At 38.1% G+C, this 23,062-nt stretch overlaps 1 protein-coding gene across 4 annotated transcripts in view; it reads right to left on the bottom strand.

Moving 5' to 3' along the window:
* Nucleotides 1-23,062, bottom strand: part of PPP2R5E (protein phosphatase 2 regulatory subunit B'epsilon) — a 244,110-nt gene that overhangs the window by 5,480 nt on the left and 215,568 nt on the right. For all 4 annotated transcript variants that reach the window (XM_077122431.1, XM_077122432.1, XM_077122434.1 and 1 more), the window contains 8 exons: nucleotides 13,345-13,475; nucleotides 13,154-13,213; nucleotides 12,024-12,132; nucleotides 10,352-10,405; nucleotides 10,206-10,256; nucleotides 8,019-8,138; nucleotides 4,213-4,340; nucleotides 3,349-3,450 (listed from right to left, as the gene is read on the bottom strand). In XM_077122431.1, the coding sequence (XP_076978546.1) occupies nucleotides 3,349-3,450; nucleotides 4,213-4,340; nucleotides 8,019-8,138; nucleotides 10,206-10,256; nucleotides 10,352-10,405; nucleotides 12,024-12,132; nucleotides 13,154-13,213; nucleotides 13,345-13,475 (755 nt within the window). The remainder of the gene's footprint in view (nucleotides 1-3,348; nucleotides 3,451-4,212; nucleotides 4,341-8,018; nucleotides 8,139-10,205; nucleotides 10,257-10,351; nucleotides 10,406-12,023; nucleotides 12,133-13,153; nucleotides 13,214-13,344; nucleotides 13,476-23,062) is intronic.

Raw genomic sequence — 23,062 nt, 5'->3', positions numbered from 1 at the left:
ATACTATTACATATTTAATTTTGAATGTATCAAACCTTCAAATTTGTTTCAATATTCATTTGACTAGATTTTCAAACTTCACTGTGTGGCAAAATTTACAAAAAACTTGTATGATTCCAAAATTTTATTTTGCAATAACATTTTTAAATTACCATATTTTAAAAAAAGAAAGGATACTTTAACACCAAGTAGCAATATATCTCTGTACTGAAAAATTTTTAAATTCACTTTTATTAAAAATATTTCGTTACACTGTTCTTAATTTTCTCAAGTTGTGGTGAAACAGAAAAAGACAGACCCAGGTAACATTTATAAATCCATGACTTCAAATAATTCCTGAAAATGGGGATTCCGCCCTTCCAAGTATGGCAATGTGGCTCCTGGGCTACTTCATCTAGCAAGGATGTAAGTTTAGTCACAGCACAGTATTTACTCAGGGAAATCCACATGGGCTAATTTGTGATAAAATTATTTTCAGCTAGATTCCAATGCCTCATATTTATTTTATCAACATCAATTTTCTTAAAAGTTGTACTTATAATCTCCATAATAACAGAAATTTACCCTCATTCTCCTCCCCTACAAAACTCTAGCAATAACTCAAGTAATTTTATATTCTCATCCACTAGAGTTTTGAGGTAATATTTAATTATATAAAATGGTACTAATAATTATCATTTTGCTAATTTAGGTCTCATTTATTATAATTAATTTCAGCTATGTACTATACAACCTGCACAATATAAATTTCAGTGGAAATAATACTTTTTCAACTAATTGTCTATTTGGTATTTTGACCCTGAAAAATATCATATTTGCAAGGCTATAAGGGAAAGATCAGTTAATCCTCTATTAAGTACAGATTCTTAAACATAAGCAAGCTATTTGGTAAAACACCACTTCTGGTTTCTCAGTACAGTTTTGGGGTTAATATTAAATCTAAATAATCTTTTCATAAACTAGTGACTCAAATACATATAAAACAAGTCTAAAGACCCTGCGGAGTTTCAATGCATATAACCTTTTATTTGGAGGGAGAAGGCAGTGGTAACCAAGAGTTCGGGAATGAAAAAAAATTCAAACATATATTGGATTAATTTTGCCCTAATATGCAGTTTAATTTAATGTTAATACATTAAAATCATCATCATTTTGTCACCGAAGCATTTCATTCATGTTCCTGATGAAGAGTTCATGGCATTCAGTGAAATTTGTCCTGTGAAGCTTTTCTTCCAGGTTAGCTCTATGCTAGGTTATTGCACATCTTTCATACTGAGAACTTAATCTTCAAAAATCCTAAATATTTTTTATATTGTCACCTCCATTCTTTCCCAGTTTTCTCTCTCCTGTAGGTAGGAATTTTAAAACTTATCCACACTGTCATGCTAAGCATATTGGCAAATTCTCTTCCAATTTCAATTTTACATAACACAAATGTTAGCAAATACACCTAACAGTGATAGATACTTAGTCCACCCACCATTTCCAAATTTGTAATACTTAAAAATTTATTTAACTGAACTGAAATTATTAACTTACTGCCATCCAGAAGTGAAGTCCTACATTCAATTCTTCTCTAATAATACCAAACGCATCTCCATCCTTTTTCCCTATTCTCACATCTATGGGTAAACCAATGTTTCCCATCTATCTAGCACAATCTTCTATTGCTCTTTTGACAATGTATAACTCTTTTTTGTTTTGTTTTGCTTTTTTACATGGGCAGGCACTGGGAATTGAACCCAGGTCTTCAGTATGGCAGGCGAGAACTCTGCTAGTGAGTGACCATGGCCCGCCGTCTTTTTTTAAAAAACAAAAACAAAACATACAAACAAAACTTTGTTTCATTATGAAAGTCCACTCACTCTAAATCACTTTAACATGATGATCATCAGAATCAACTTCACAGCGCTGTCTATTCCTGGCCCCACTATAAGTATATCTTTCCTTCCCTTGGTTAATTCTTATCTTACAAATGATCATCAAACAGTTTTATCTTAACCCATTATTGAAGTTCAATAAATATGAGTTAACCAATTTGACTATTTTAGAAATAAGGTATTCAGTACTCTTAATGGGATTCTAAAGATTTAGCCCTTGCTCAACTAGGATAATAATAATGGGCTTTCGGTGCTATACAAGAGGGCGTTATGAATGAGGCACTCTTTAGTGGCATATCACAGTACACTAAAACATACCCTTCCCCTTCCTCCTTTAGAGTAACATTTTAAAAAGATTTTTTATTTAAGTTTGGGGCATGGAGTTTTACTATAAATTTAATGATTTGCCACAATTACAAATCTACTGAATGAAAAGTTGTTTAAATTCCAGATATGGCACTACATAAAAGTTGCCATATTCTATAATTAAACTGCCTTTTAATAAACCACATCTCCAGTTACTTAACAAAAAAAATCACTGAAATGGCCCTTTGCCCTCTGCCACCAAACCTTTCCCTCTGTTGTTCTTATCATTAAAATGCAAGTAACACATTTAAAATTGGGCAAAGCCATGGAGCAAGGGAACTAAACTAGAGGAGACTCAGCAACCTTAAATGTCTTGGATCCTCTTTAAGATCAAGTTTTATGAGACACAAAATCCAACATTTGCTTCTGGGTAGTCAAAGCCAAACCAGAGACCCTATTACTGAAAGCTGCCTAGACAGTCCTTAATCCCTTATCATTTGGAAAATTGGACATAATGGACAAAAAATAACAAAACTGAATAACAGAGTTAATTAAATCAAGGAAGGCTTTACATAATCACACACTAGAGAGTTCTACTGGTGTCTGCTACCCTATGGTCTTAAAGATTTTAAGACATCTAAAATACCAAACTGTTAACCAACATGTTCTTTTCACTGCCCTCTGAACTGTAACGAATTTGTTGGGTTCTAGACTAGACAGTTAAGTTCTGGTCCAAAGAACTAGTCAAATAGTGCTTCATCTCTTCTGCTCCTGGAATGATGTACAAGATCAGTCTAATCCTTGTTCAGACAAGTGAGGAACTAAGAATGGAGGTGAATCCAGATGGCAAACCACATGATGGTTCTCCTAAGTGGGCCTGAAATATTAGTTATGTTCCAGGCTCTTAATCTGGAGGCAGAAATGAAATAGTACTGAAGGGAGGGAGGAAAGCTGGCCTTATCAAAATGCTGCTGTCATAACTTTGTTACCCAATGGCACACTAATAAGGATATAGCCAATGAGCATGCAAAAATGAATATATAAATAAATAAAACTATGCTGCTAATGATTTCGGATGCATTATGACAACTTCAGCAAAGAGAAGGAAAGAACTCAATAGATAGCATTATGCACAGCTGACAAAAAGGCTTTAGGAAGTTACCGCTGGCGATCTGACTTGTATGTGGCTGTCAGCTCATCAAACATGGTGCTGTTCATTTCCATAAACGCCTTCAACACATTGTACACTAATGCCACGATAGCCCTGTGACGCACAGAAAAAGAGAATATACTGGTCAGTCTTACATAATGGGAGGCTAAAAGATGGAAGAGCTAAAGCACAACTTTTGTTTGAATGAGCTCCTCTATTCCTCTGTCCTATCCCTTTTTAGCTGAACAACTAGAAATTGCCTACAGTTTATTTTCACATCCAGAGCTATATTCTTTACTGTTGGTGGCAACACAGCTTTCTTAAGGGTTAGCAAGATAAAAAATCATTATTTAATAATGCCCTCTGATCACTGGTACCTGGAATAGACTTAGTAAAAAAAAAAGCAAACATAAAAATAAAGCAATTCCACTCTTAAAATGAGCATCCATGGAAAGACTACCCTTAAGAGACCTGAATTTGCATAGAATTTTATTTTTAAAGTGATAATATACATAATTCATCAAAAGAAAAAGCTGTTTCCATAGAAACAAAAATATAAATATGAATTATTCATATTCAAAGATATGATACCAAATCCCTCTAAGTAAACAGATAAATTAATAAAGCAGCACTTACAACATTGTTTTGTAAAATATGTGCTTACTTGTGGCCTCCCTGTCCAGTCATTATATTCCGAAAAAGTAGGGATTTTATCTTTTCACATTTCTGTATTAAGCAACAAGCAGTCAAAAATTTTATGGAAAAGGAAGAGGGGAAGGAGAAAGGGTCGAAGGAAGAGAGAAAAGGAGCAATGCATGGACGGACAGATGGATGGAAGGAAGGCAGGCAGGCAGGAAGGAAAAAGTGAAAACTTACGGATTCCAATGTTCTTTTGAAATCCTATAAAGACTGGAAAACATGATGGGTAAGATGACATTAGAGTTTTCTTCTATCAAACTCATGATATATTCATTATTCCAATAATACAGTGCCCTTTCTGCCACCTTTGGGAAAAAGAAAAATAAAATATAACAGACATAAAAAGGCAAAGAAAATTATACTCTTTCCAACAAAATTATTTTAAGAGACTATTTTTTTAATTGTTCAATCAAATGTAAAATTAAACATTAATCACATTTTATATCTTTATGGGTTTAAAATCTCTATTCCAAAGCGGTTCATCAATTTGGGAAACAAAGTTTTCCTCTTACTTATTTACATTTTCTGCTACTGCCCATCACATCTGATTCCACACTTTTCCTTCCTAATTCCTAAGGAACGAATATTTCCAACCTACTTTCATACACCAGTTTCCCCATCACCTTAACCCAGCTTCCGTCCCACACACCGCAGATCAACCACAGGGGCAGCACACGGCGAGCGCTCCGTAAACAGCTGCTGAGGGAAACCACGGCCACCCTGCCTCCAAAGCAGCAGCATTTGCTCAGTGCCTCCTAGGGGCCAGAGACATACTGCAGGGAGAATGTATGGATCTCACCACCGCCCTGGGAGTTGGTACTGCTGTCCTCATTTTACAGGTGAGGACGCTGAGGTTCAGAGAGATTGGGTTATGCAGCCAAGGTCACATTGCTAGTCAGAGCAAAAGCTGGGGACTGGGACCTAGTGCCCAGGCTCCTTCTAGCCGCTCAGTTTCCAGACGTGGACACTGGTTGCATATGTACCTGCATGCTATCTCAGACCCCTTTCCTCTGCCCTCCACATTGCCGACTGACACTAAGAGTATCTGGCTTGCTGGACCTGAGCTGCTTCATCCTGGACCTCAGGAGTTCATAGGAACACTCAGAACCAAGCCCTGAGATCTTTAAAAAGGACAGTTACATGGAGAAAAAAAAACAGTCACTTCCTTTATACAGATTAAGAAATGTGCTTTAGGAGGGGGCAAATGGCACAAGATGTAACCACCAGGCAACATTAAGAAATTAGAAACTTTCCACTAGTATTCAACTTGGTTCAACAAAATCCTAGGATTCATTAGACACTGGACCCTGAGGGCACACAGAAAACAATCATTATTGAATGTATACTGTGAGCCAAGTACTGTGCTAAGTATTTCACATATATTATCTCATTTAATCCTCATAATCAACACAGTAGGTACCACTCATTTCAAAGGGCAAATGAGGAAACTGAGGCTCAGAGAACTTAAGCCGTTGGTTCAAAGTCACATAGCTAGCAAGGGGTGGACTCCAAAGTCCCTGCACTTAATCTCTTCACTCTTATCCTTAAAGAGCTCATACACCAGTGGGGAAGAAGGGGGATCGAAGAGAATATCTGATACAAATTGTGACTTTGATACTGTATCAGATAAATAAAGTGCCAGAAGGAGGAAAAGAGGGATCAGTTGGGGACTTGGGAGAGGGGAGGAACGGCGGGAATAACAAAGCAGGTTACATTTAAGCTGGCCTTGAAGGGTGAAAGAAAGGGCATTTCAGTCAGGGGGAAATGTGGAGAAGGAGAGTATAGGCACCAATACGGATGAAGTGTTTGGAAACCATCAGAGAGAACAGTGTAGCTAAGGAAGACAGCTCATAAAGCAAGGAAAGGGAGGGGAGAAGAGGGGAAATCAGGTTGAGGCTGTTCTGAAACTTTAAATTGAAAGGAGGAGTTTTTAAAGAGACCACAGGAGGATGCTGGTATAGGAGGAACCTAGGATTTTCTTACGTCCAATTATGAGTCTAACAGTTGCCAGCTACTTAACTCTACAAATGATTTTAATTTTTTTGAATTAAAAATTTAATTTTTCTTGCAGAAGAGAAGCCAGTATGACAGTTACGTTCATGTGTCAACTTGGCTTTAGATTATGGTGTCCAGTACTTGGTCAAGATAATTACTAGGATAGTATTTCATGGATTTAAACCATCAGTCGATTGATTACATCTATGGCTGATCAAATCGACAATCAACAAAGGAGACTGTCTTCAGCATTGTGAGAAGTGTCATTCTATCAGGTGAAGACTTTAAAGAGGGAACTGTTAATTTTAGCAGTCAGAAAGAATTTCTATTTCTGTTTTAGCCTGCCAGCTTCTCTTGGGGTAATTCATCAAAACCTTCACTGGACTTTCCAACTTGTAGAATTCAGACCTTGAAATCTCCATAGTCATATTAGTCAATTCCTATAATAAATCTCATAATATTTAGATATATGTATATACACATATACACATACTGGGTTCTGTTTCTCAGGAGAATTCTAATAAATTCAGTATTCAGCAAAGCCCCTTAAAAAGGAAAGGCGCCAGTTATACAGAGCAGGATGCAATCAGTACTTTCCTGGGGCCGCTGTCCCCCTGCACACACAGTGGCAGTGTCTACGGCCTGGAGACGTCAGCCCCAAAGCCACACCTGAAGCAAGGAGTGACAGGCAACTGCTACACAGAGCTGGCACTAAGGAAATGTTCGCTGGATGAACCAATGGACACTTAACAAGTAAATAAGAACCTCTTTATTTCCTCTTTTCTTTGTTCTCAGTTTTACTTCCCTCATATACCTGACATTCTTTTTTTAATTCTTGCTTTCTAAGCTTCCAAGCATCATTTTATCTCTCTGGTGATGTTCATTTTAAAAGAGATTCCAGATCTTTGCCTTCCATAATGTCAAACAGGCTGATGAAAATTTAAAAACAAAGTAAATAATCCAGATGTTTGAGCATAAGAGGCCCTCTGTAATATGCAAAATAGCTACATATTATCCTATAATTTTTCGATTTTATCTAGGCATTTATTACATTAATTCAACACTCCATGTAAGGTTCCACTTCTTGTTTCTTCCCTTTATGATACAGTCATTAGACTGTCATCAGATCATAATTTTACATGCTGACATGTCTTGAGGTCTGCAGCAGCCAGTGTCTAACTAGGAACTTAAAGATAACAACAGCTCAGGGAAAAGGTGCTATCAAATGACCAAGTAAGAAATGTGGTGCTGTGCCATGAACAATCTTTTAAAATCAATGACAAAATATAAGGAATCTTCCAGATTTGTGATTTGACTGTGATTGTGATTTGTCAAACAGACAAAGAATAAAATCTCACATGGCTCTCGGCCCCATCACTCTTTCCCCTCCGTGGGTCAGGTGCTGCAGCACGCATCCCCGTGAACGAGAAGGGTTGTGCAGGCTCTTCCCCTGCACGGCCACAAGGAGGCAGAGCAAGGCCACGGGAAGGGCATGGGTTTTAACAGGAAACTACACCCGAGTTCAAAAAGCCTCCTCATCTCCCTCCACTGGCTGTGGGACCTTGTGCAAACTATTCTCTGAGCCTCGTTTTTCACATGTGAAGAAGACAAAAAATAAAAAAATCATCATAGGACAATGTGAGATTTAGAAATGACGTATGTGACACCTTTAGCACAGTATAGAATATTAAAGCTCTATTTTTCTTTTTACATATTATTAGCATTCTGTCCCACATACCAAAGAAACCCTACCAATGCACTTCTAATTCAGCTATTTCACTTGAGACCAGTTATTTTTCCACTCTGAGCTTCAGTGTCAACATTTGTAGAAGACATGCTCTCCTTGCAGGGTGGTTATGAGTACAGAAGTTGAACTCAAGTATCACCACAATGGCACTATATGTAGTAAGAAAAAGGTGGCTATTATAATTATTGCTCTGTGGGAAAATAGGAAATAAAAGAACAGGTATTCTGTCTTTATTACTAACCTGAAAATGGGGGCTAGATACACACTTGGCAATTTGCTTAAACAAAGGTTCTTGAATTTTAACAAATTGTGAAGGTTCAATCACATCCAATATTTCTTCCAGTTCCCCAAGGAACATGACCTGTAAGTACAGGCAAAACACAAAATTGTCAGGGGTGTCATTAAAAATCTATAAAAACAGGGTGCACGGGTAGTTCCGTAGTTAGAATGCCTGTCTTCCATTCCTGAACCATGAACCCCCCCAAAAAAACAAAAAACTAGACAAATAATGAGGACCAATGACAGATTTGTACTGTTTCACAAAAAGTACTCACAAAATCAAATATACAAGCAAATCAGGCATTATTCCACATTAGAAAATACTCATTTGCTTTTAAAAAGCATGTTTCCTACAGTAATGAAAATTAGGTTCTTTTCACTTTAGAAAAAACTCTACATGCTACATCTATTACATGGAGCAAGGGGTACCTGTACGGCATAAGTGGAACCCCTGGCAAACATAATGACTTTGTGGGGCCCTCTTCTCCATTGCTGTCACCCAAGCTGTCTCTCCCCTCCTTAACAGTGGGAGAGGGGCTCTCCTGCATGGGCCACGGCTGTGCAGAGAGTCCGCTGCAGCACAAGCAATCATGTGTTAACTGTGCACTGCCCCAGCTCTGTGCCAGGTGCTCCTCTATGACATGCCAGTTAACAGAGCAGGCGACATCTGAGAAACACAGAAGGGCAGGCTCACCTGCACGCAAACACTTTTTAAACCCATTAGCACATGCCGACCCATTCTCTATACTTGCACACCTACACACACCCACCTACATACACATACACATACGTAATTGCTCACTATGGAGAACAATAAACTCCATGGCCTTCGAATCGCTTGCCTTGGGAGGCAGAGCTTTTAGATCACAAAATGGAGCCAAATCAACAGTGTAGTCCACTGTTTCAAATACAATATAAAACCGACAGAAATCAAAACCAGTCACCTATTCAGTCATGAAAAAATAGTTAGAAAAAAATTAAGTGTGTAATTAAAATATGAAAAATGACAGTGCTTTCATATCTTGAGATGTACCTGGATAGCAATGCATAGCTTAATTTTACTTAATAGATAATAGATGATTTTCTGAAATCGTGTAAAGTAGGGCTTTAGAGAATTGAGCTGATTTGAGGAGAGTTTCTGTTAGAAGCAAAATAAAGTACAAGCATGAAGTTCCCCCCAAATTTTCCCAAAATGTAAGATTAATAGCTGCCCCTTTTTCCACAAACAGCCATGGTTTCTAGCCTTCCAGGAAAGCGGCTGTGGACTCCTAAGAACAATCTCACATGGTCTTATGTCTAGGCAAAGAGTACAGATGACTAGGTATCAAAGTCCTCTAGAGCGACTTGTGAGCAGCTGAAACTAAAAGCCCGCTCTATGATTAAACATGGTAAGATTACGTGGGTGTTCGGATTAAACACGGTAAGATTACGTGGGTGTTTGGATTAAACATGGTAAGATTATGTGGGTGTTTGGATTAAACATGGTAAGATTATGTGGGTGTTTGGATTAAACATGGTAAGATTATGTGGGTGTTCGGATTAAACATGGTTAAGATTACGTGGGTATTCGGATTAAACATGGTAAGATTACGTGGGTGTTCGGATTAAACATGGTTAAGATTACATGGGTATCTGGATTAAACACGGTAAGATTATGAGGGTGTTCGGATTAAACATGGTTATGATTACGAGGGTGTTCGGAAAGTCTGCTCTACCTCCATATAAAGTCACAGCAAAACCTCTATACCATGAAGCTGATCAATAAGAAGGTGACATCAACAAAGCTAGACAACTAGACATATGACCAGGGCCCAATGTGGGCTGACCTGGAGCTCAGCAGCAAAGAGGATAAACGTATGGGTTTCAGGAGTCAAAAAGGGAGATTCTGGCCAAGTCCTCTATACTTAGTAGACTTGGGCAGGCTCCTTAACCTTTCTAAGCCTCAAATTCATCACTAGTAAAACAAGAGTAAAGAAAAAAATTTTTTTTAAATTTTTAATCAAAACAAAAACAGCCCTGCCAAAGGGAATTATGATAAGGATTAGATGAGATAATGCATTTTAACACAACCATATTATATTCGCCCAATGCTGGGTACATGGCAAAGTAACAAGTAAGCTACTACCACACTCTGACATTAAGCACTTACCTCTTTTTGACTACATGTTTTGGGCCAAAATTTCATTAACCCTCTAATAACCTAAAAAGAAAAGAATAAATGACATTTAATTTTTTATACGTACTTCCATAAAAAGTGGTCTAATTTTTTTTTGAAATTATGGAAGTAATACTAACTGGTTCTGTGAGTGAAGGATCTTTCTCCAGAAACTGTACAATACAATATGCCAGCTGAAGAAACAAAAGATGAAAGACAAAATTAAGAATTCTATTTACTAAGCACTCAGAAGATATATTATTAAGACTTCCTTAAAAGTTGTCAGACTCTGGTTTTATTAATTTCACAATCAATTCATTTGAATTACCATAAAAATAAAATATACACATAAAGCAGAATACAAAGTTAGTTTTTAAAAGCCCAGATTGAAACCAATAAGCTCCAGGGGAATTAAAAGAAAGAAGGGGAGAATATTGGGATAGGAAATATGCAGCTAATGAAAAGTAGAAGTGAAAAATAGCATATTAAGTACACGTTGAAGGTCTCTTACAGTTTGAGTTACCTCTGAGTAAAATATCTAAGCAGTTTGTCTCTTCCTCCCCTCCCCCACCCTGGGCTTCCTCTCTGTTATCATGAGCATTGCTGGGTTTTACCGTGGTTTCGGAAGACTATACGGGCAAAGTAGGCACCTAGTAAAACCCCTGCTGAGTGTCTGAAATGGCATACACAAACTAAAGCCCAACTTCACAAAGAGATAAAAAGACTGCGCCTGTAACACTTAGAACTTGGAAAAAAAAGAATTTTACTTCTGATGCCAACTCATCTAGGTAAGAATTCTTTTAAACAATGACTGCAACGTCTCATTTCAAAATCAAAAGGCAAGAGTTACAAAAGAACTGGTAAAGATTCTTGGACAAGAAACCCACCCTTGCGTAACAACATCATAATGGTACTCTGAATAGAAACACATGGACTAATTTTCCTCAAAACATAAAATTTCACATTTAAAGAGAAATACTGCTGAAAATATGTGTTACATTTTTAGGCAAACTCAAAACATCCCCATCAGGGGAAAAAGGGAATCGGTTTTGAAATACCAAAATTAAAAATGCCACTAGATAATTGACCTAGCCCCTAGTGACAGGCTCACCATGCAAGACGCTGTTAGTACAGAAATTAGATCAGGGACAAGAGCAGAAGATGCCTTTTTAAAGTTATGAAGGTTGAAGAAAAGATGGGAAAACACTGATTTGTTTACTTCTGAGAGCGTTACATGTGTAGAGAAAGTGAAAAAGAAACGATGAATGAACTAGAAGACGGGGCAAAGGGTAACTGATAAACTGCAGAGTGAGGACGGGAGTAAAATATTCAAGAACATTCAAAAATGATTACATGTTCAAAGATCTAAACCTGAGAAGTCCACATACATTTTATTATATGCAACATGTTTAATATATAATCATGTGAACTTGGGCAAGTCATCTAAGTACCCTGAAAAATGAGAAAGCTGAACAGAGGCTCCTCTCAATAACATTACCATGATTCCACTATGCATAGCAAAACAGACATTTCCATTTTCTTCATGAAGTATTTATTTATTTATTTATTTATTTATTTATTTATTTATTTATTTATTACATGGGCAGGCACCGGGAAGCAAACCCGGGTCCTCTGGCATTGCAGGCAAGCATTCCTGCCTGCTGAGCCACCATGGCCCACCCAAATATTTAAATTTTAACAACACTTTTTTGTTGCTGTTTTGGTAATTAAGGAGACTTTCCCAATATCAAAGAAATCCTCGAGTTTGCAACTTTTTATTTTGCTCCCAAAAATAGTTGTACAAAATTCTACCTGGGCATGGAAGAGTGATAAGCTCCTGACAGTGTGTAAAGGGATCAACACTTTCACCAGAAACTGTTTGTGTTCTGCCTTAAGAGGTAAAGCAAAGCCATTGATAATACTAGGAAAAAGAAAAGAGACACAAATTAGCAATGTTATCACAAGATAAACCGAGACAAACTGTCATGATGAGATTGGTTAAATCTTAATCAGTTTACATTGGTCAATAACAGCCCAAAGCCCATCCCAGTGGCATTCAGGATTTCTTGGTCACTTCAAAGAATACACTGACCTAGGAAGGAATCTGAAAAGAAGAAAATTCGCTTATGATCATCCTGCAAAAGCTCCTGTGCTCTTAAACATAGTCAGATAGTTCCTCACAGTTTTGGTATCAAAAACCTTTTATTTTCCTCCTCTCCTTTCCTTTCACAAATAATTGCCTAATTCGCTCACTTCCTCTTCAAATAGGACCATTCCTGCTTGCAGACGCCATTCCTTCCCATGGCAGAAATCTCTGCTCAGACCAAGAACACCAAAATACAGAGTTTAGTCTAGAGAAGTCACTGAGAGAAGAACTTGTATGATTTCACCTTCTTTTTTCTCCTTACATTAGAAGAGAAGAATAAGTAATCACATTATCTGGCAACATTAGCCTCCCATGTGTATTGAAGACTACATAACAGGTGTCTCTTTACAATTGGTTCCACTACTCCAAGCAGCAGCTGTTCAAGAACTACGCATGGGTACAAATTAGCCAATGGTACAAATTAGCCAATTCCTTTGAAAATGGCAATCTTTTCAACTTATTACAAACTTGGCTTTCAACAGATATGACGAAGGACAGGTAGCCTAGAAATTAATGAGAATAAGACGTCTGGTAGTGACTGGGCTGATCGCAATGAGATATGCTGTCTCCACTGTAATGAATGAACTGACTGATGGCTCTTTTAATCATTCAAGTGGAATTAGCAATACGTAATTGTTAACAATAGGAACCAGGAAGTGAGAAACATACTAAACACAAATGAGAGAGACCCTATGTACAGCAAGAGATCGAGTTCAGCATTTCTACTGTGCCACCTGAGGCTAATTTTCAGAATGATATTCACCTGTGATTAGTAACTGGCTAAACATGTGCTTACCTTCCTAATATTTCCAGGAGTTCAGCTACCCCATTAAAGTGTTCTGTTTCATAAACAAACCTGTTTATCAAAAAAGAGAATAAAGTCAGTACACTGTCTTTGAATATTTGAGGTTTATTCAATACTTCTATAAAAACACCAACTAAGCTTCTCTCTCTCTCTCTCTTGCTCTCTCCCCGCCCTCCACTTACCTTAGAAAAATATTGTTAATCTGTTTTCGGATAAATGCTCTAAGACCAAGAAACTTGCCGTAAATTCTGTGCAAGACTGTTTTTAAGTAGTCCCGTTCCCGAGGGTCTTCGCTGTCAAATAGCTCCAAAAGCTGTTGTAAATAAAATACAAGGTAGCTGTCAAAGGCTGATGGTTTCAGGAAAGGATTTAGAAATTCTGCCACTCGTTATTTAAAATTCCCTCCTTCCTTCCTCAAAATTTCGCTGAGTATCTATAATATGCCAAGCACATTTTCTAGCCTCTGGAAATACAGGGATAAACAGGTCAAACAAGATCCTCTTCAAGGGGCTTATATTCTACCGAAGAGCTAAACAATAATAACAATAACAGCAAAAACAACAGTTAACACACAGACATTACTTACAATGATTATCAGGGACTAGTCTAAACAACCTGTTTATAGTAATCCTCCATGTGAGATAGTTTTATCCTCATTTTATAAATAGGAAACCTGGGACACAGAGATAGTTTGGCCATGGTTGCACAGCTAATAAGTGGTAGAGCTGCAATTTCAACCAGGGCAGTCAAAGGCTCTAGAGTCCATCATCTCAACCAATGTACTACGCTACTTCTCTGAGCTTACTCTACAAATACACAATTAAGATAAGCCTTCAGCTCTACAAGGGCATACAGGTAAATAAAACAATCTAAACCAAAGTAAACATCAAAAAGTCCCCAACGACACTGGCAATGCTCTGTTCCTAGGTCTGAGTTCTTGTTCCACGAGTGTGCCCATCTTGTAAGGACTTATCCAGGAGAGCACTCATGATCTCTGTCTGTACATAATCTTTTGTTAACATTTTTTTTAAATGCCCAATCATTTGTGATCTAAAGTCAGTAACTGATTAGATGTATTCACAGCCAGGTCCATGCAACCAGTGCAAAGAAGCAATGAGTTCAAGTCAGGCCAAATGGCAGTGGGCACGACAGATTCAATTCAATCTTACCAAAATCTAGCTTTTTTATTTTTGGGCAGAAATTAGAAAGCTGATACCCAAAGTACATGGGAAAGTAAGGGATCCAGAAGCACAAAAACACCTTGATAAAGAAGAAAAGATTGGAGGATTCACATTTCCCTATATTAAAACTTACTCTGAAGCCACAGTAAGTAATCACACAAGTGTGGTATCAGTATAAGGACAGTATAAAAGATCAAAGCAACAGAACCGAGAGCATGAAATTCAATTTTCAAATTTGTGGTCAACTGATTTCTATCAACTCAGAAGGAGAAAAAGTCTCATCAAGAAGTCCTAACTCTTATGGTGATGGGACGACTGTATATGCACATGCAAAAAATAAGGTAGATCCCTACCTCATACTAAAATAGATCATAGAGCTAAATAAATGAGCTAAAACTATTCAACTCTTAGAAGAAAGCGCAGCAGTAAATCATTGTAACTGTGGATTACATGATGGCTTCTTAGATATGACACACAAAAGAAACAAAAAAACTAGACTTGATCAAAATTTAAACTTTTGTGCTTCAAAGGTCACCATCAAGAAAGTGAAAGACAATCCACAAAATGAAAAAAATATATTTGCAAATCATATATCCAATAAGGGACTTGTATCTAGACTACATAAAGAATTCCCATAAGCCCACAATGATAAAAAGGCAAAAAACCCAATTTAAAACTAGATGAAGAATTTGAATACATGTCATAAAAGATGATGTACAAATGGCCAATAAAGACATGAAAATGTGCTCAACATCATCAACCATTAGGAAAATGTAAGCCAAAATCACAGTAAGATGAATATAATCAAAAAGAAAGACAGCAAGAAATGTCAGCAAGGATGGAGAGAAATTGGAACCATCATACATTGCTGTTGGGAATGTAAAATGGTGCAGCTGCATTGGAAAAAAAATTGGCAGTTCCTAAAAAGTTAAAACATGGAGTTATCATATAACTCAACAATTCCACACCCAAGAGAACTGAAAACATATATCCACCAAAAAAGTGTATACAAAGTTTCATAGTAGCATTACTCATAATCATCAAAAAGTAGAAATAACATGTACCAGTCTGAAAGGATTACACACCCTAGAAAAGCCTGTTTTATCCTGACCCATCTTCTGGAGGCAGCTGCTTCTTTCAATCCCTGTCCAGCACTGGAAGCTGGAAGCTTGATTAGATTATCTCTACAGGCATGTAACATGCCCAATTGTGGGTATTAATCTTTGATTAGAGGGAGGTGTGATTCCACCCATTTCAGGTGGGTCTTGACTAGTTTTCTGGAATCCTTTAAAACAGGAAACATTTTGGAAAAGCTTGAGAGTCACAGAGCCCAGGCAGCCAGAGACCTTCGGAGATGAAGAAGGAATACACCCCTGGGGAAGCTTCATGAAACAGGAAACCTGGAGAGAAAGCTAGGAGACATCGCCTTGTTTGCCATGTGCCTTTCCAGCTGAGAGAGAAACCCCGAGCTTCAGCAGCCTTTCTTGAGTGAAGGTAACCTCGTGGTGCCTTAATTTGAACATTTTTTTAGACTTGCTTTAATTTGGACATTTTCAAGGCCTTAGAACTGTAAACTTAATAAATTCCCCTTTTTAAAAGCTGTTCTGTTTCTGGTTTATCATATTTTGCAAACTAGAATACAACCCAAATGTCTATCAATTGATGAACAGATAAATAACGTGGTATAATGTAATATTATTTGGCTATAAAAAAGGGATGAAGTATTAATATCTGCTATAACATGGATGAACCTTTTAAACATTGTGCTAAGTAAAAGAAAACAGACACGAAAGGCCATATTTTGTATGATTCCTTTTATATGAAATTTCTAGAATAGGAAAATACTACAGAAAGTAGAATGGGGAGCAACTGCTAGAGAACTGGGTTTATTTTTGGTGGGATGAAAATGTTTTGGGATTACAAAGTGGTGATGGATGTCCAACTCTATGAATATATTAAAAACACTAAACTGTAAACTTTAAAAGGATGGATACTATGACATATGTGTCAATAAACCTATTATAAAAAATAACAGTGGGAAGATTCCTCTGGCTGAATAAACTTGGAGATTAGCCTGAATTTTATGGTTTGTTATACGTTCATCATTTTGCAATAATGTAAAACTCATAGTTCTTATGTTCTCTTTGTAGCAGAACATTTCAAGAACGTAAAGACAGCACATAAATGACAGCAGACTACCCTAATTATAAGAAACCTATCAAGTCATACATAAGCATGGCTTGGGATGATTAAGACATGGGGCTGAGCCCTATTTGCTTTTGCTCAGTGGTTTACTTTGAAAGAAGCCTTCGTTACGCATAAAAACATGGCCTCTCAAATAACAACAGGAAGTACAAACTGAACGATAGTCATCAAAAATAGGCAGTGAGGGAGAACTTCTAGGGCAGATGGCAAAGTAGGGAGCTCCAGGACTCAGACTCCCACCAAAATAACTACTAAACAGGCAGGAATTACCTGAATCAACTAATTTGAAACTTCAGAGGCTAAAAAACACTATACAGCATACAGGAAAGAGTGGGAGAAAGAGGCAGATATATTACGGTAAAGAACTGTAAATTGCTCTTTCCAAGTGGCAGTTACCAACATTCACACACTACTTTGTGGCAGGCCACCTGGCTAGCTGTTGATGAAAAAAAGGAATATACAAATCCTCTTCCCTAAGAACAAGGGTGGAACACGGCCAATCCCCGATCATGGCTTTTGATTAGCAAGTTTGGATCACTGGTTCTGGCTCTGAGGGCAGCTATTGTTTTAACCTGTCCTGGACAAAGGTGGTAATACTTATAGGACAAAACAGGGTGATAGCCCCCACTCCAACACAGGCAGCAGCAGCCAAGGCTTCAACTCTTGCTGGACAGGGGCCAGGGTGGTGGAGATTTAAAGATACAATTCTTCTTCAGTCCAGAACTGAAGGGCTATATTTGCTGGGCAGGCCAGGAAAGCTTCAGTTTGGAGAGCTGTTGGAAAAGTTTTTGGAGCCTTTTCTGATAACTTCTCCAGGGCACTCTGGAACTAGTCAAGGCACCCTTTGTGAGTAACTGGCCTTGTTTTGGCTGGGAAAGAATGGCTTGGGAGAGTACTCTTGGGGTAACCCTCTTTCCAGAATTTACCTTCCAGGCAAAAGCATGACACAACAATAAGAATGTACAAAAAAGACGGAGGCAGACACTCCGGGTCAAAGTCCTGCCAGTGTCAAACACCTGGGAGAGGGAGACCTGTCTCCTGGGAGAGAAAGGGGACAACCAAACTCCTGTGAGCAGGGGAACTCCAAACCAACTAACAAGCCAAAGCCCAGGACAAGGCAGAGGACCAGAATGACAGGGAAAAAACCCAACACACCGCATCTGCCTTGGGAGGACCTTCCTGATAGGAGGGCTGAAGATCAAGAAAATCTCCATCATATCACGAAACCAAGAAACACACATCTCAGGGAATAAATTCCAGAATTAACATTTTAAAATATAAAACTGTACAGTGTGCAATGAAAGAGTACAAGACAAACAAAGAAATAGGAAATAACGGCCCATCCAGAAGAAGAGGATAAAAATCTAGAAACCGTCACTGAAGCAGATGACAATGTGGACACATGGAACAAAGCTTTTAAATAAATTATCTTAAAAATGTTCAAGGAGATGAAGGAAAGTAAAGAGAAGGAACTAAAAAATACCAGGAAAGCAATGAATGAAACATTTAAGTCTAAGTAAAGAGAGAGAAATTTTTTAAAAAGGAATCAAACAGAACTACTGGAGCTGAAGACCACAATAACTGAAATGAAAAATGCCCAAGAGAGGAAGTGATGTCACATCAACATGGCGATATAGACAGCTACTAAAAACTTCTCACTTGTTCAGAACTCTGGAGTAAAGCATAGACTACAGAAGGATCCCACAAACTGAATCGAAGAGAAAACTATCAGGTAGGAAATGTCCATCCTGGCCATCTCCCCTGCCCTTCACTTCATCCCACCCAACTTGGGAGGTTCCCAGAGGCAGCAGCCAGCTTCCCTTCCACCTCCCACCGGGGAAAGGACTATAAAATCTCTCACAGCATTGAGACAGATCCCCACTTATATCCAGACACAGAGACCCAAGCCCATAGGGACAACAAGATTTAAGCTGTGGGGGAGGAACACAAAAGGGCACCAAGGAAGAGCTTCCAAAAATAGAGGATCAGGGAGGGAACTGCAAAACCTTCCCTAAAAGCTGCAAGTAGCAAAATCAACTGCTTGGGGACCCAGGGGACAGGAGAGGACATCTCAAGACCCAAGTCAGTGAGGCACAAAGAGTCTGAGAAAATGTGGATAGAGACAGTAACTCCTGGTGCCAATCCTCTACCCTTGAGGGAAACAGCAGCTGGAGGCCTTTGAGTGGGGGATGGTGGCAGACTGGGAGAGTTGTGAGAATCTTATGCCACAAGTAAAGTGGGGGACACAGCCCCATACTGAACAAGAATCTGACATATGAAGTGAGGGTGCAGGAATCCTGCAGTTTCAGCCCCCACCTCCCCAGCCCCTCCATCCCCAGTGAGATACTGCTGGGACTCCAAAAGGTAAACTGCTTCTGAGGTTGATTAAGTCACTGAACAATGTCTTCTACCAGGCAGGTAGGAAAGTGGAGGAGAAAACAACGGGGCTTTTCAGAGCCTTTGCAGATCCTACCCTAGGCCCACTGGAGCTGATCTACACCCATGCAAGAGAACGCAACATACTCCAAACAGAATAAATCCAAACAGAACCACTCCAAGATACACAGTAATTAGATGGTGAAACGCCAAAGAGAGGAAAATTGTGAAAGCAGCAGGAGAAAAGTAATTCACCACACACAAGGTGTAGTCGTCAGGTTCAGGTGTCGTCGTCAGGTTCAGGTGTCATCTTGACCAAGTAATGATGTCCAGCTGTTCTGCTGCTGTGACTTTCATTTGTGGCTGACTACATCTGCAGTCACCTAAGGGGAGTCTCTCCCACAATGAGTGAAGCTTAAAAAGAGGAGTCAGAAGAGAGGAGCTCAGAGCTGGCTCAGACCCAGATGTTTGCAGAAGCAGAAAGGACATGCCCCACTAAAAGCCGTTTGATGCCAGAAGCCAGGAGAGAAGCCCAGCTGACATCTCTGTGCGCCTTCCCAAAACAGTAAATTTGTAACTAAACAAAGCCGCTTTTGAAAGCTGGTCCATTTCTGGTGTATAGCATTCCAGCAGCTTTAGCAAACTAAAACACAAAGGAACCCAAATAAGACTAATTGCTGGTTTCTTATCAGATATTATGGGGGCAAGAAAACAGGTTATGATATATTTAAGATACTGAAAGAGAAAATGTGCCAGCCAAGAATTCTCTATTCAGCAAAGCTGTCCTTCAAAAATGATGGAGAGTTTAAAATATTCACAGATAAACAGAAGTTGAGAGAGATCATTAATAAGAGATCAGTCCTAAAGTCCTGTCAGATGAAAATAAAAGACAGGAGAGAGGGGTTTGGAGGAAGACACAGAAATAAAGAATATTAGTGAGGGTAACTTACAGGATAAAAAGAAAGAAAAAATAGATTTGACAAATAAAAAGCAAAGGATAAGACGGCTGAATCAAGAACTGCCTTTACAGTAAGAATTTTGAATGTTAATAGATTAAACTAAAAAAACACAGACTGGCAGAATGGATTTAAAAATATGATCCTACTATATGCTATTTACAAGAGAGTCAGCTTAGACCCAAAGATGCAAATAGTCTGAAAGTGAAAGGATAGAAAAAGATATTCTACACAAGCAGTAATCAAAGGACAGCTGGGGTGGTGTGCCAGTTTGAAACTGTGGTAGACCCCAGAAAAGCCATGCCCTTTAACATTCATTTAATACTGCTGGCTGGGAGCTTTTTGATTATTCCCATGGAGATGTGACCCACCTAATTGTGGGTTCTAACTTTTGATTAGATGGCTTCCATGGAGTTGCAACTCCACCCATTACAGATGGGTCTTTATTAGTTTACTGGAATCCTTTAGAAGAGATTTTGGAGAGAGACCCTTTTTAAAGCCGCGAGAATGCCTTAGCAGAGCTGAGAAGAACCATGGCAAAGCTAAAGGCCAAGAGCCAAGTCACTAGAGACCTTTGGAGATGAAGAAGGAATACGTCCCCAGTGGGGCTTGAGGAAACAAGACGCCTGGAGAGAAAGCTAGCAGACATCACCGCATTCACCATGTGCCTTTCCAGTTGAGAGAGAAACCTTAAAGTTCACCGGCCTTTGTTGAGTGAAGGTAACCTCTCGCTGGTGCCTTTATTTGTACAATTTTGTAGACTTGCTTTAATTGGGACATTCTCATGGCCTCAGAACTATGGACTTGCAACTGAATAAATTACCCCTGTTAAAAGCTGTTCTGTTTCAGGTATATCGCATTCCAGTAGCTAGCAAACTAGAACAATTAGCTATACTAATATCAGACAAAATAGACTTTAAATGCAAAAATGTTATGAGATAAAGGACAATATACAGTAATAAAAGGGGCAATTCAACAAGAAGAAATAACAATCATAGATATCTACGGTCTTAACCAAGGTACCCCAAAGTACATTAGGCAGACACTGGCAAAACTGAAGGGAGTAACAGAAGATTCTACCGTAACAGGGGGAGACTTCGACGCACCACTCTCCAACAGATAGAATTAAACAGAGGATCAATAAAGAAACAGAGAACCTCAATAATATCATACATGAACTAGGCTTAACAGGCATATATAGAACACTGCAGGCTGAAAATCCTTCTCAAATGCTCATGGAACATTCTCAAGGATATTCTCAAGGACAGACCACATGCTAGAGCACAAAACACGTCTTAGTCTTAGTAAATTTTCAAAGACTGAAATTATAAAAAGTACTTTTTCTGTTCCTAATGGAATAAAGATGGAAATCAGTAATAAATGGAGAATGGGAAAATACCCAAATATAGAGAGGTTACACAACATGATCTTAATCAGTGGGTAAAAGAAGAAATTGCAAAAGAAATCAGTAAACATCTCAAGACAAATGAAAATGAGAACACACATACCAAAACTTATGGGATACAGCAAAGGCAGTGCTGTGAGGGAAATTTATAGCCCTAAGTGCCTACAATAAAAAGGAGGAAAGAGCTAAAATCAATCACTTAACTGAACAACTGGAGTAACTAGAGGAAGAACAGTAAACTTATCCCAAAGCAAACAGAAAGAAAGACATAACAAAGATGAGAGTAGAAATTAATGAAATGGAGAACAAAACAATAGAATCAATAAAATCAAAAGTTGGTTCTTTGAGAAGATCAATAAAATCATCAAACCCTTAGCTACAATGACAAAGAAAAAGAGAGAAGTTGCAAATAAATAAAATAAAAAACAAGAGGTGGGGCATTACCACAGACCCCAAAGAAATAAAAAAGATAATATGAGGTTACTATGCACAATTGTATACCAACAAGCTAGACAACTTAGATGAAATGGACAACTTCCTACAAGCACACGAACAACCTACAATGACCTAAGAAGAAATAAAAGACCTCAACAAACCAGTCGCAAGTAAAGAGATCAAATCAGTCACTAAAAAGCTAACAACAAAGAAAAGCCCAGGACCGGATGGCTTCATGGGCGAGTTTTGCTAAACATTCCAAGAAGAACTGATATCATTCCTGCCCAAACTCTTCCAAAAAATTGAAGAAGTGGTACCACTACCTAAATCATTCTATGAAGCCAACATTAACCTAATACCAGTTGGATAAAACACTACAAGAAGAGAAAACTGCAATCCAACCTCTCTAATGAATATAGATGCGAAAATCCTCAACAAAATGCTTGCAAATCAAATCCAATAGCATATTAAAAGAATCATACACTGTGATCAACTTGGTTTTATTCTGGATAGGCAAGGGTGGTTCAACACAAGAAAATCAATTAATGCAATATACCACATTAACAAATTAAAAGGGAAGAACCATATGATCATCTCAATTGATGCAGAAAAAGCATGTGACAAAATTCAGCATCTTTGCATAATAAAAATACTTCAAAATGTAGGAATCAAAAGAAATTTCCTCACTATGATAAAGAACAGATATGAAAACCCCCACAGGTAACGTCACATTCAATGGTGAGAGACTGAAAGCTTTCCCTCAAAGATCGGGAACGAGACAAGGAAGCCCACTGTCACCACTGCTGTTCAACACTGTTTTAGAAGTTCTAGCTAGAACAATTAGGCAAGAAAAATAAATAAAAGGAATCCAAATTGGAAAGGAAGAAGTAAAACTGTCACTATTTGCAGATGACATGATTTTATATTTTAAAAATGCAGGAAAAAATGACAGGAAAGCCATTTGATCTAATAAGCAAATTCAGCAAAGTGGGAGGACACAAGATCAATATGCAAAAGTCAAGATGTTTCTATATACTAGTAATGAGTCTGAGGAGATAATCAAGGAAAAAAATCTTTTACAATAGTACCTAAAAGAATCAAATATCTAGGAATAAACCTAACAAGGAATGTAAAGGACTTGTACACAGAAAACTATAAAACACTGCTAAAAGAAATCAAAGAAGACTTGAATAAATGAATAGATACTCCATGTTCATCGATTGGAAGACTCAATGTCATTAAGATGTCAATTCTACCCAAATTGATGTACATATTCGATGCAATACCAATCAAAATTCTAATAGACTACTTCGCAGAAATGGAGAAACTAATTATTAATTTT

The sequence above is a fragment of the Tamandua tetradactyla genome, chromosome 12 (assembly GCF_023851605.1).
Source record: "Tamandua tetradactyla isolate mTamTet1 chromosome 12, mTamTet1.pri, whole genome shotgun sequence".
In the NCBI taxonomy this organism is placed as follows: domain Eukaryota; kingdom Metazoa; phylum Chordata; class Mammalia; order Pilosa; family Myrmecophagidae; genus Tamandua; species Tamandua tetradactyla.
Note: the sequence above shows the minus strand (reverse complement) of the source record. Positions and strands in the feature narration are given on the sequence as shown.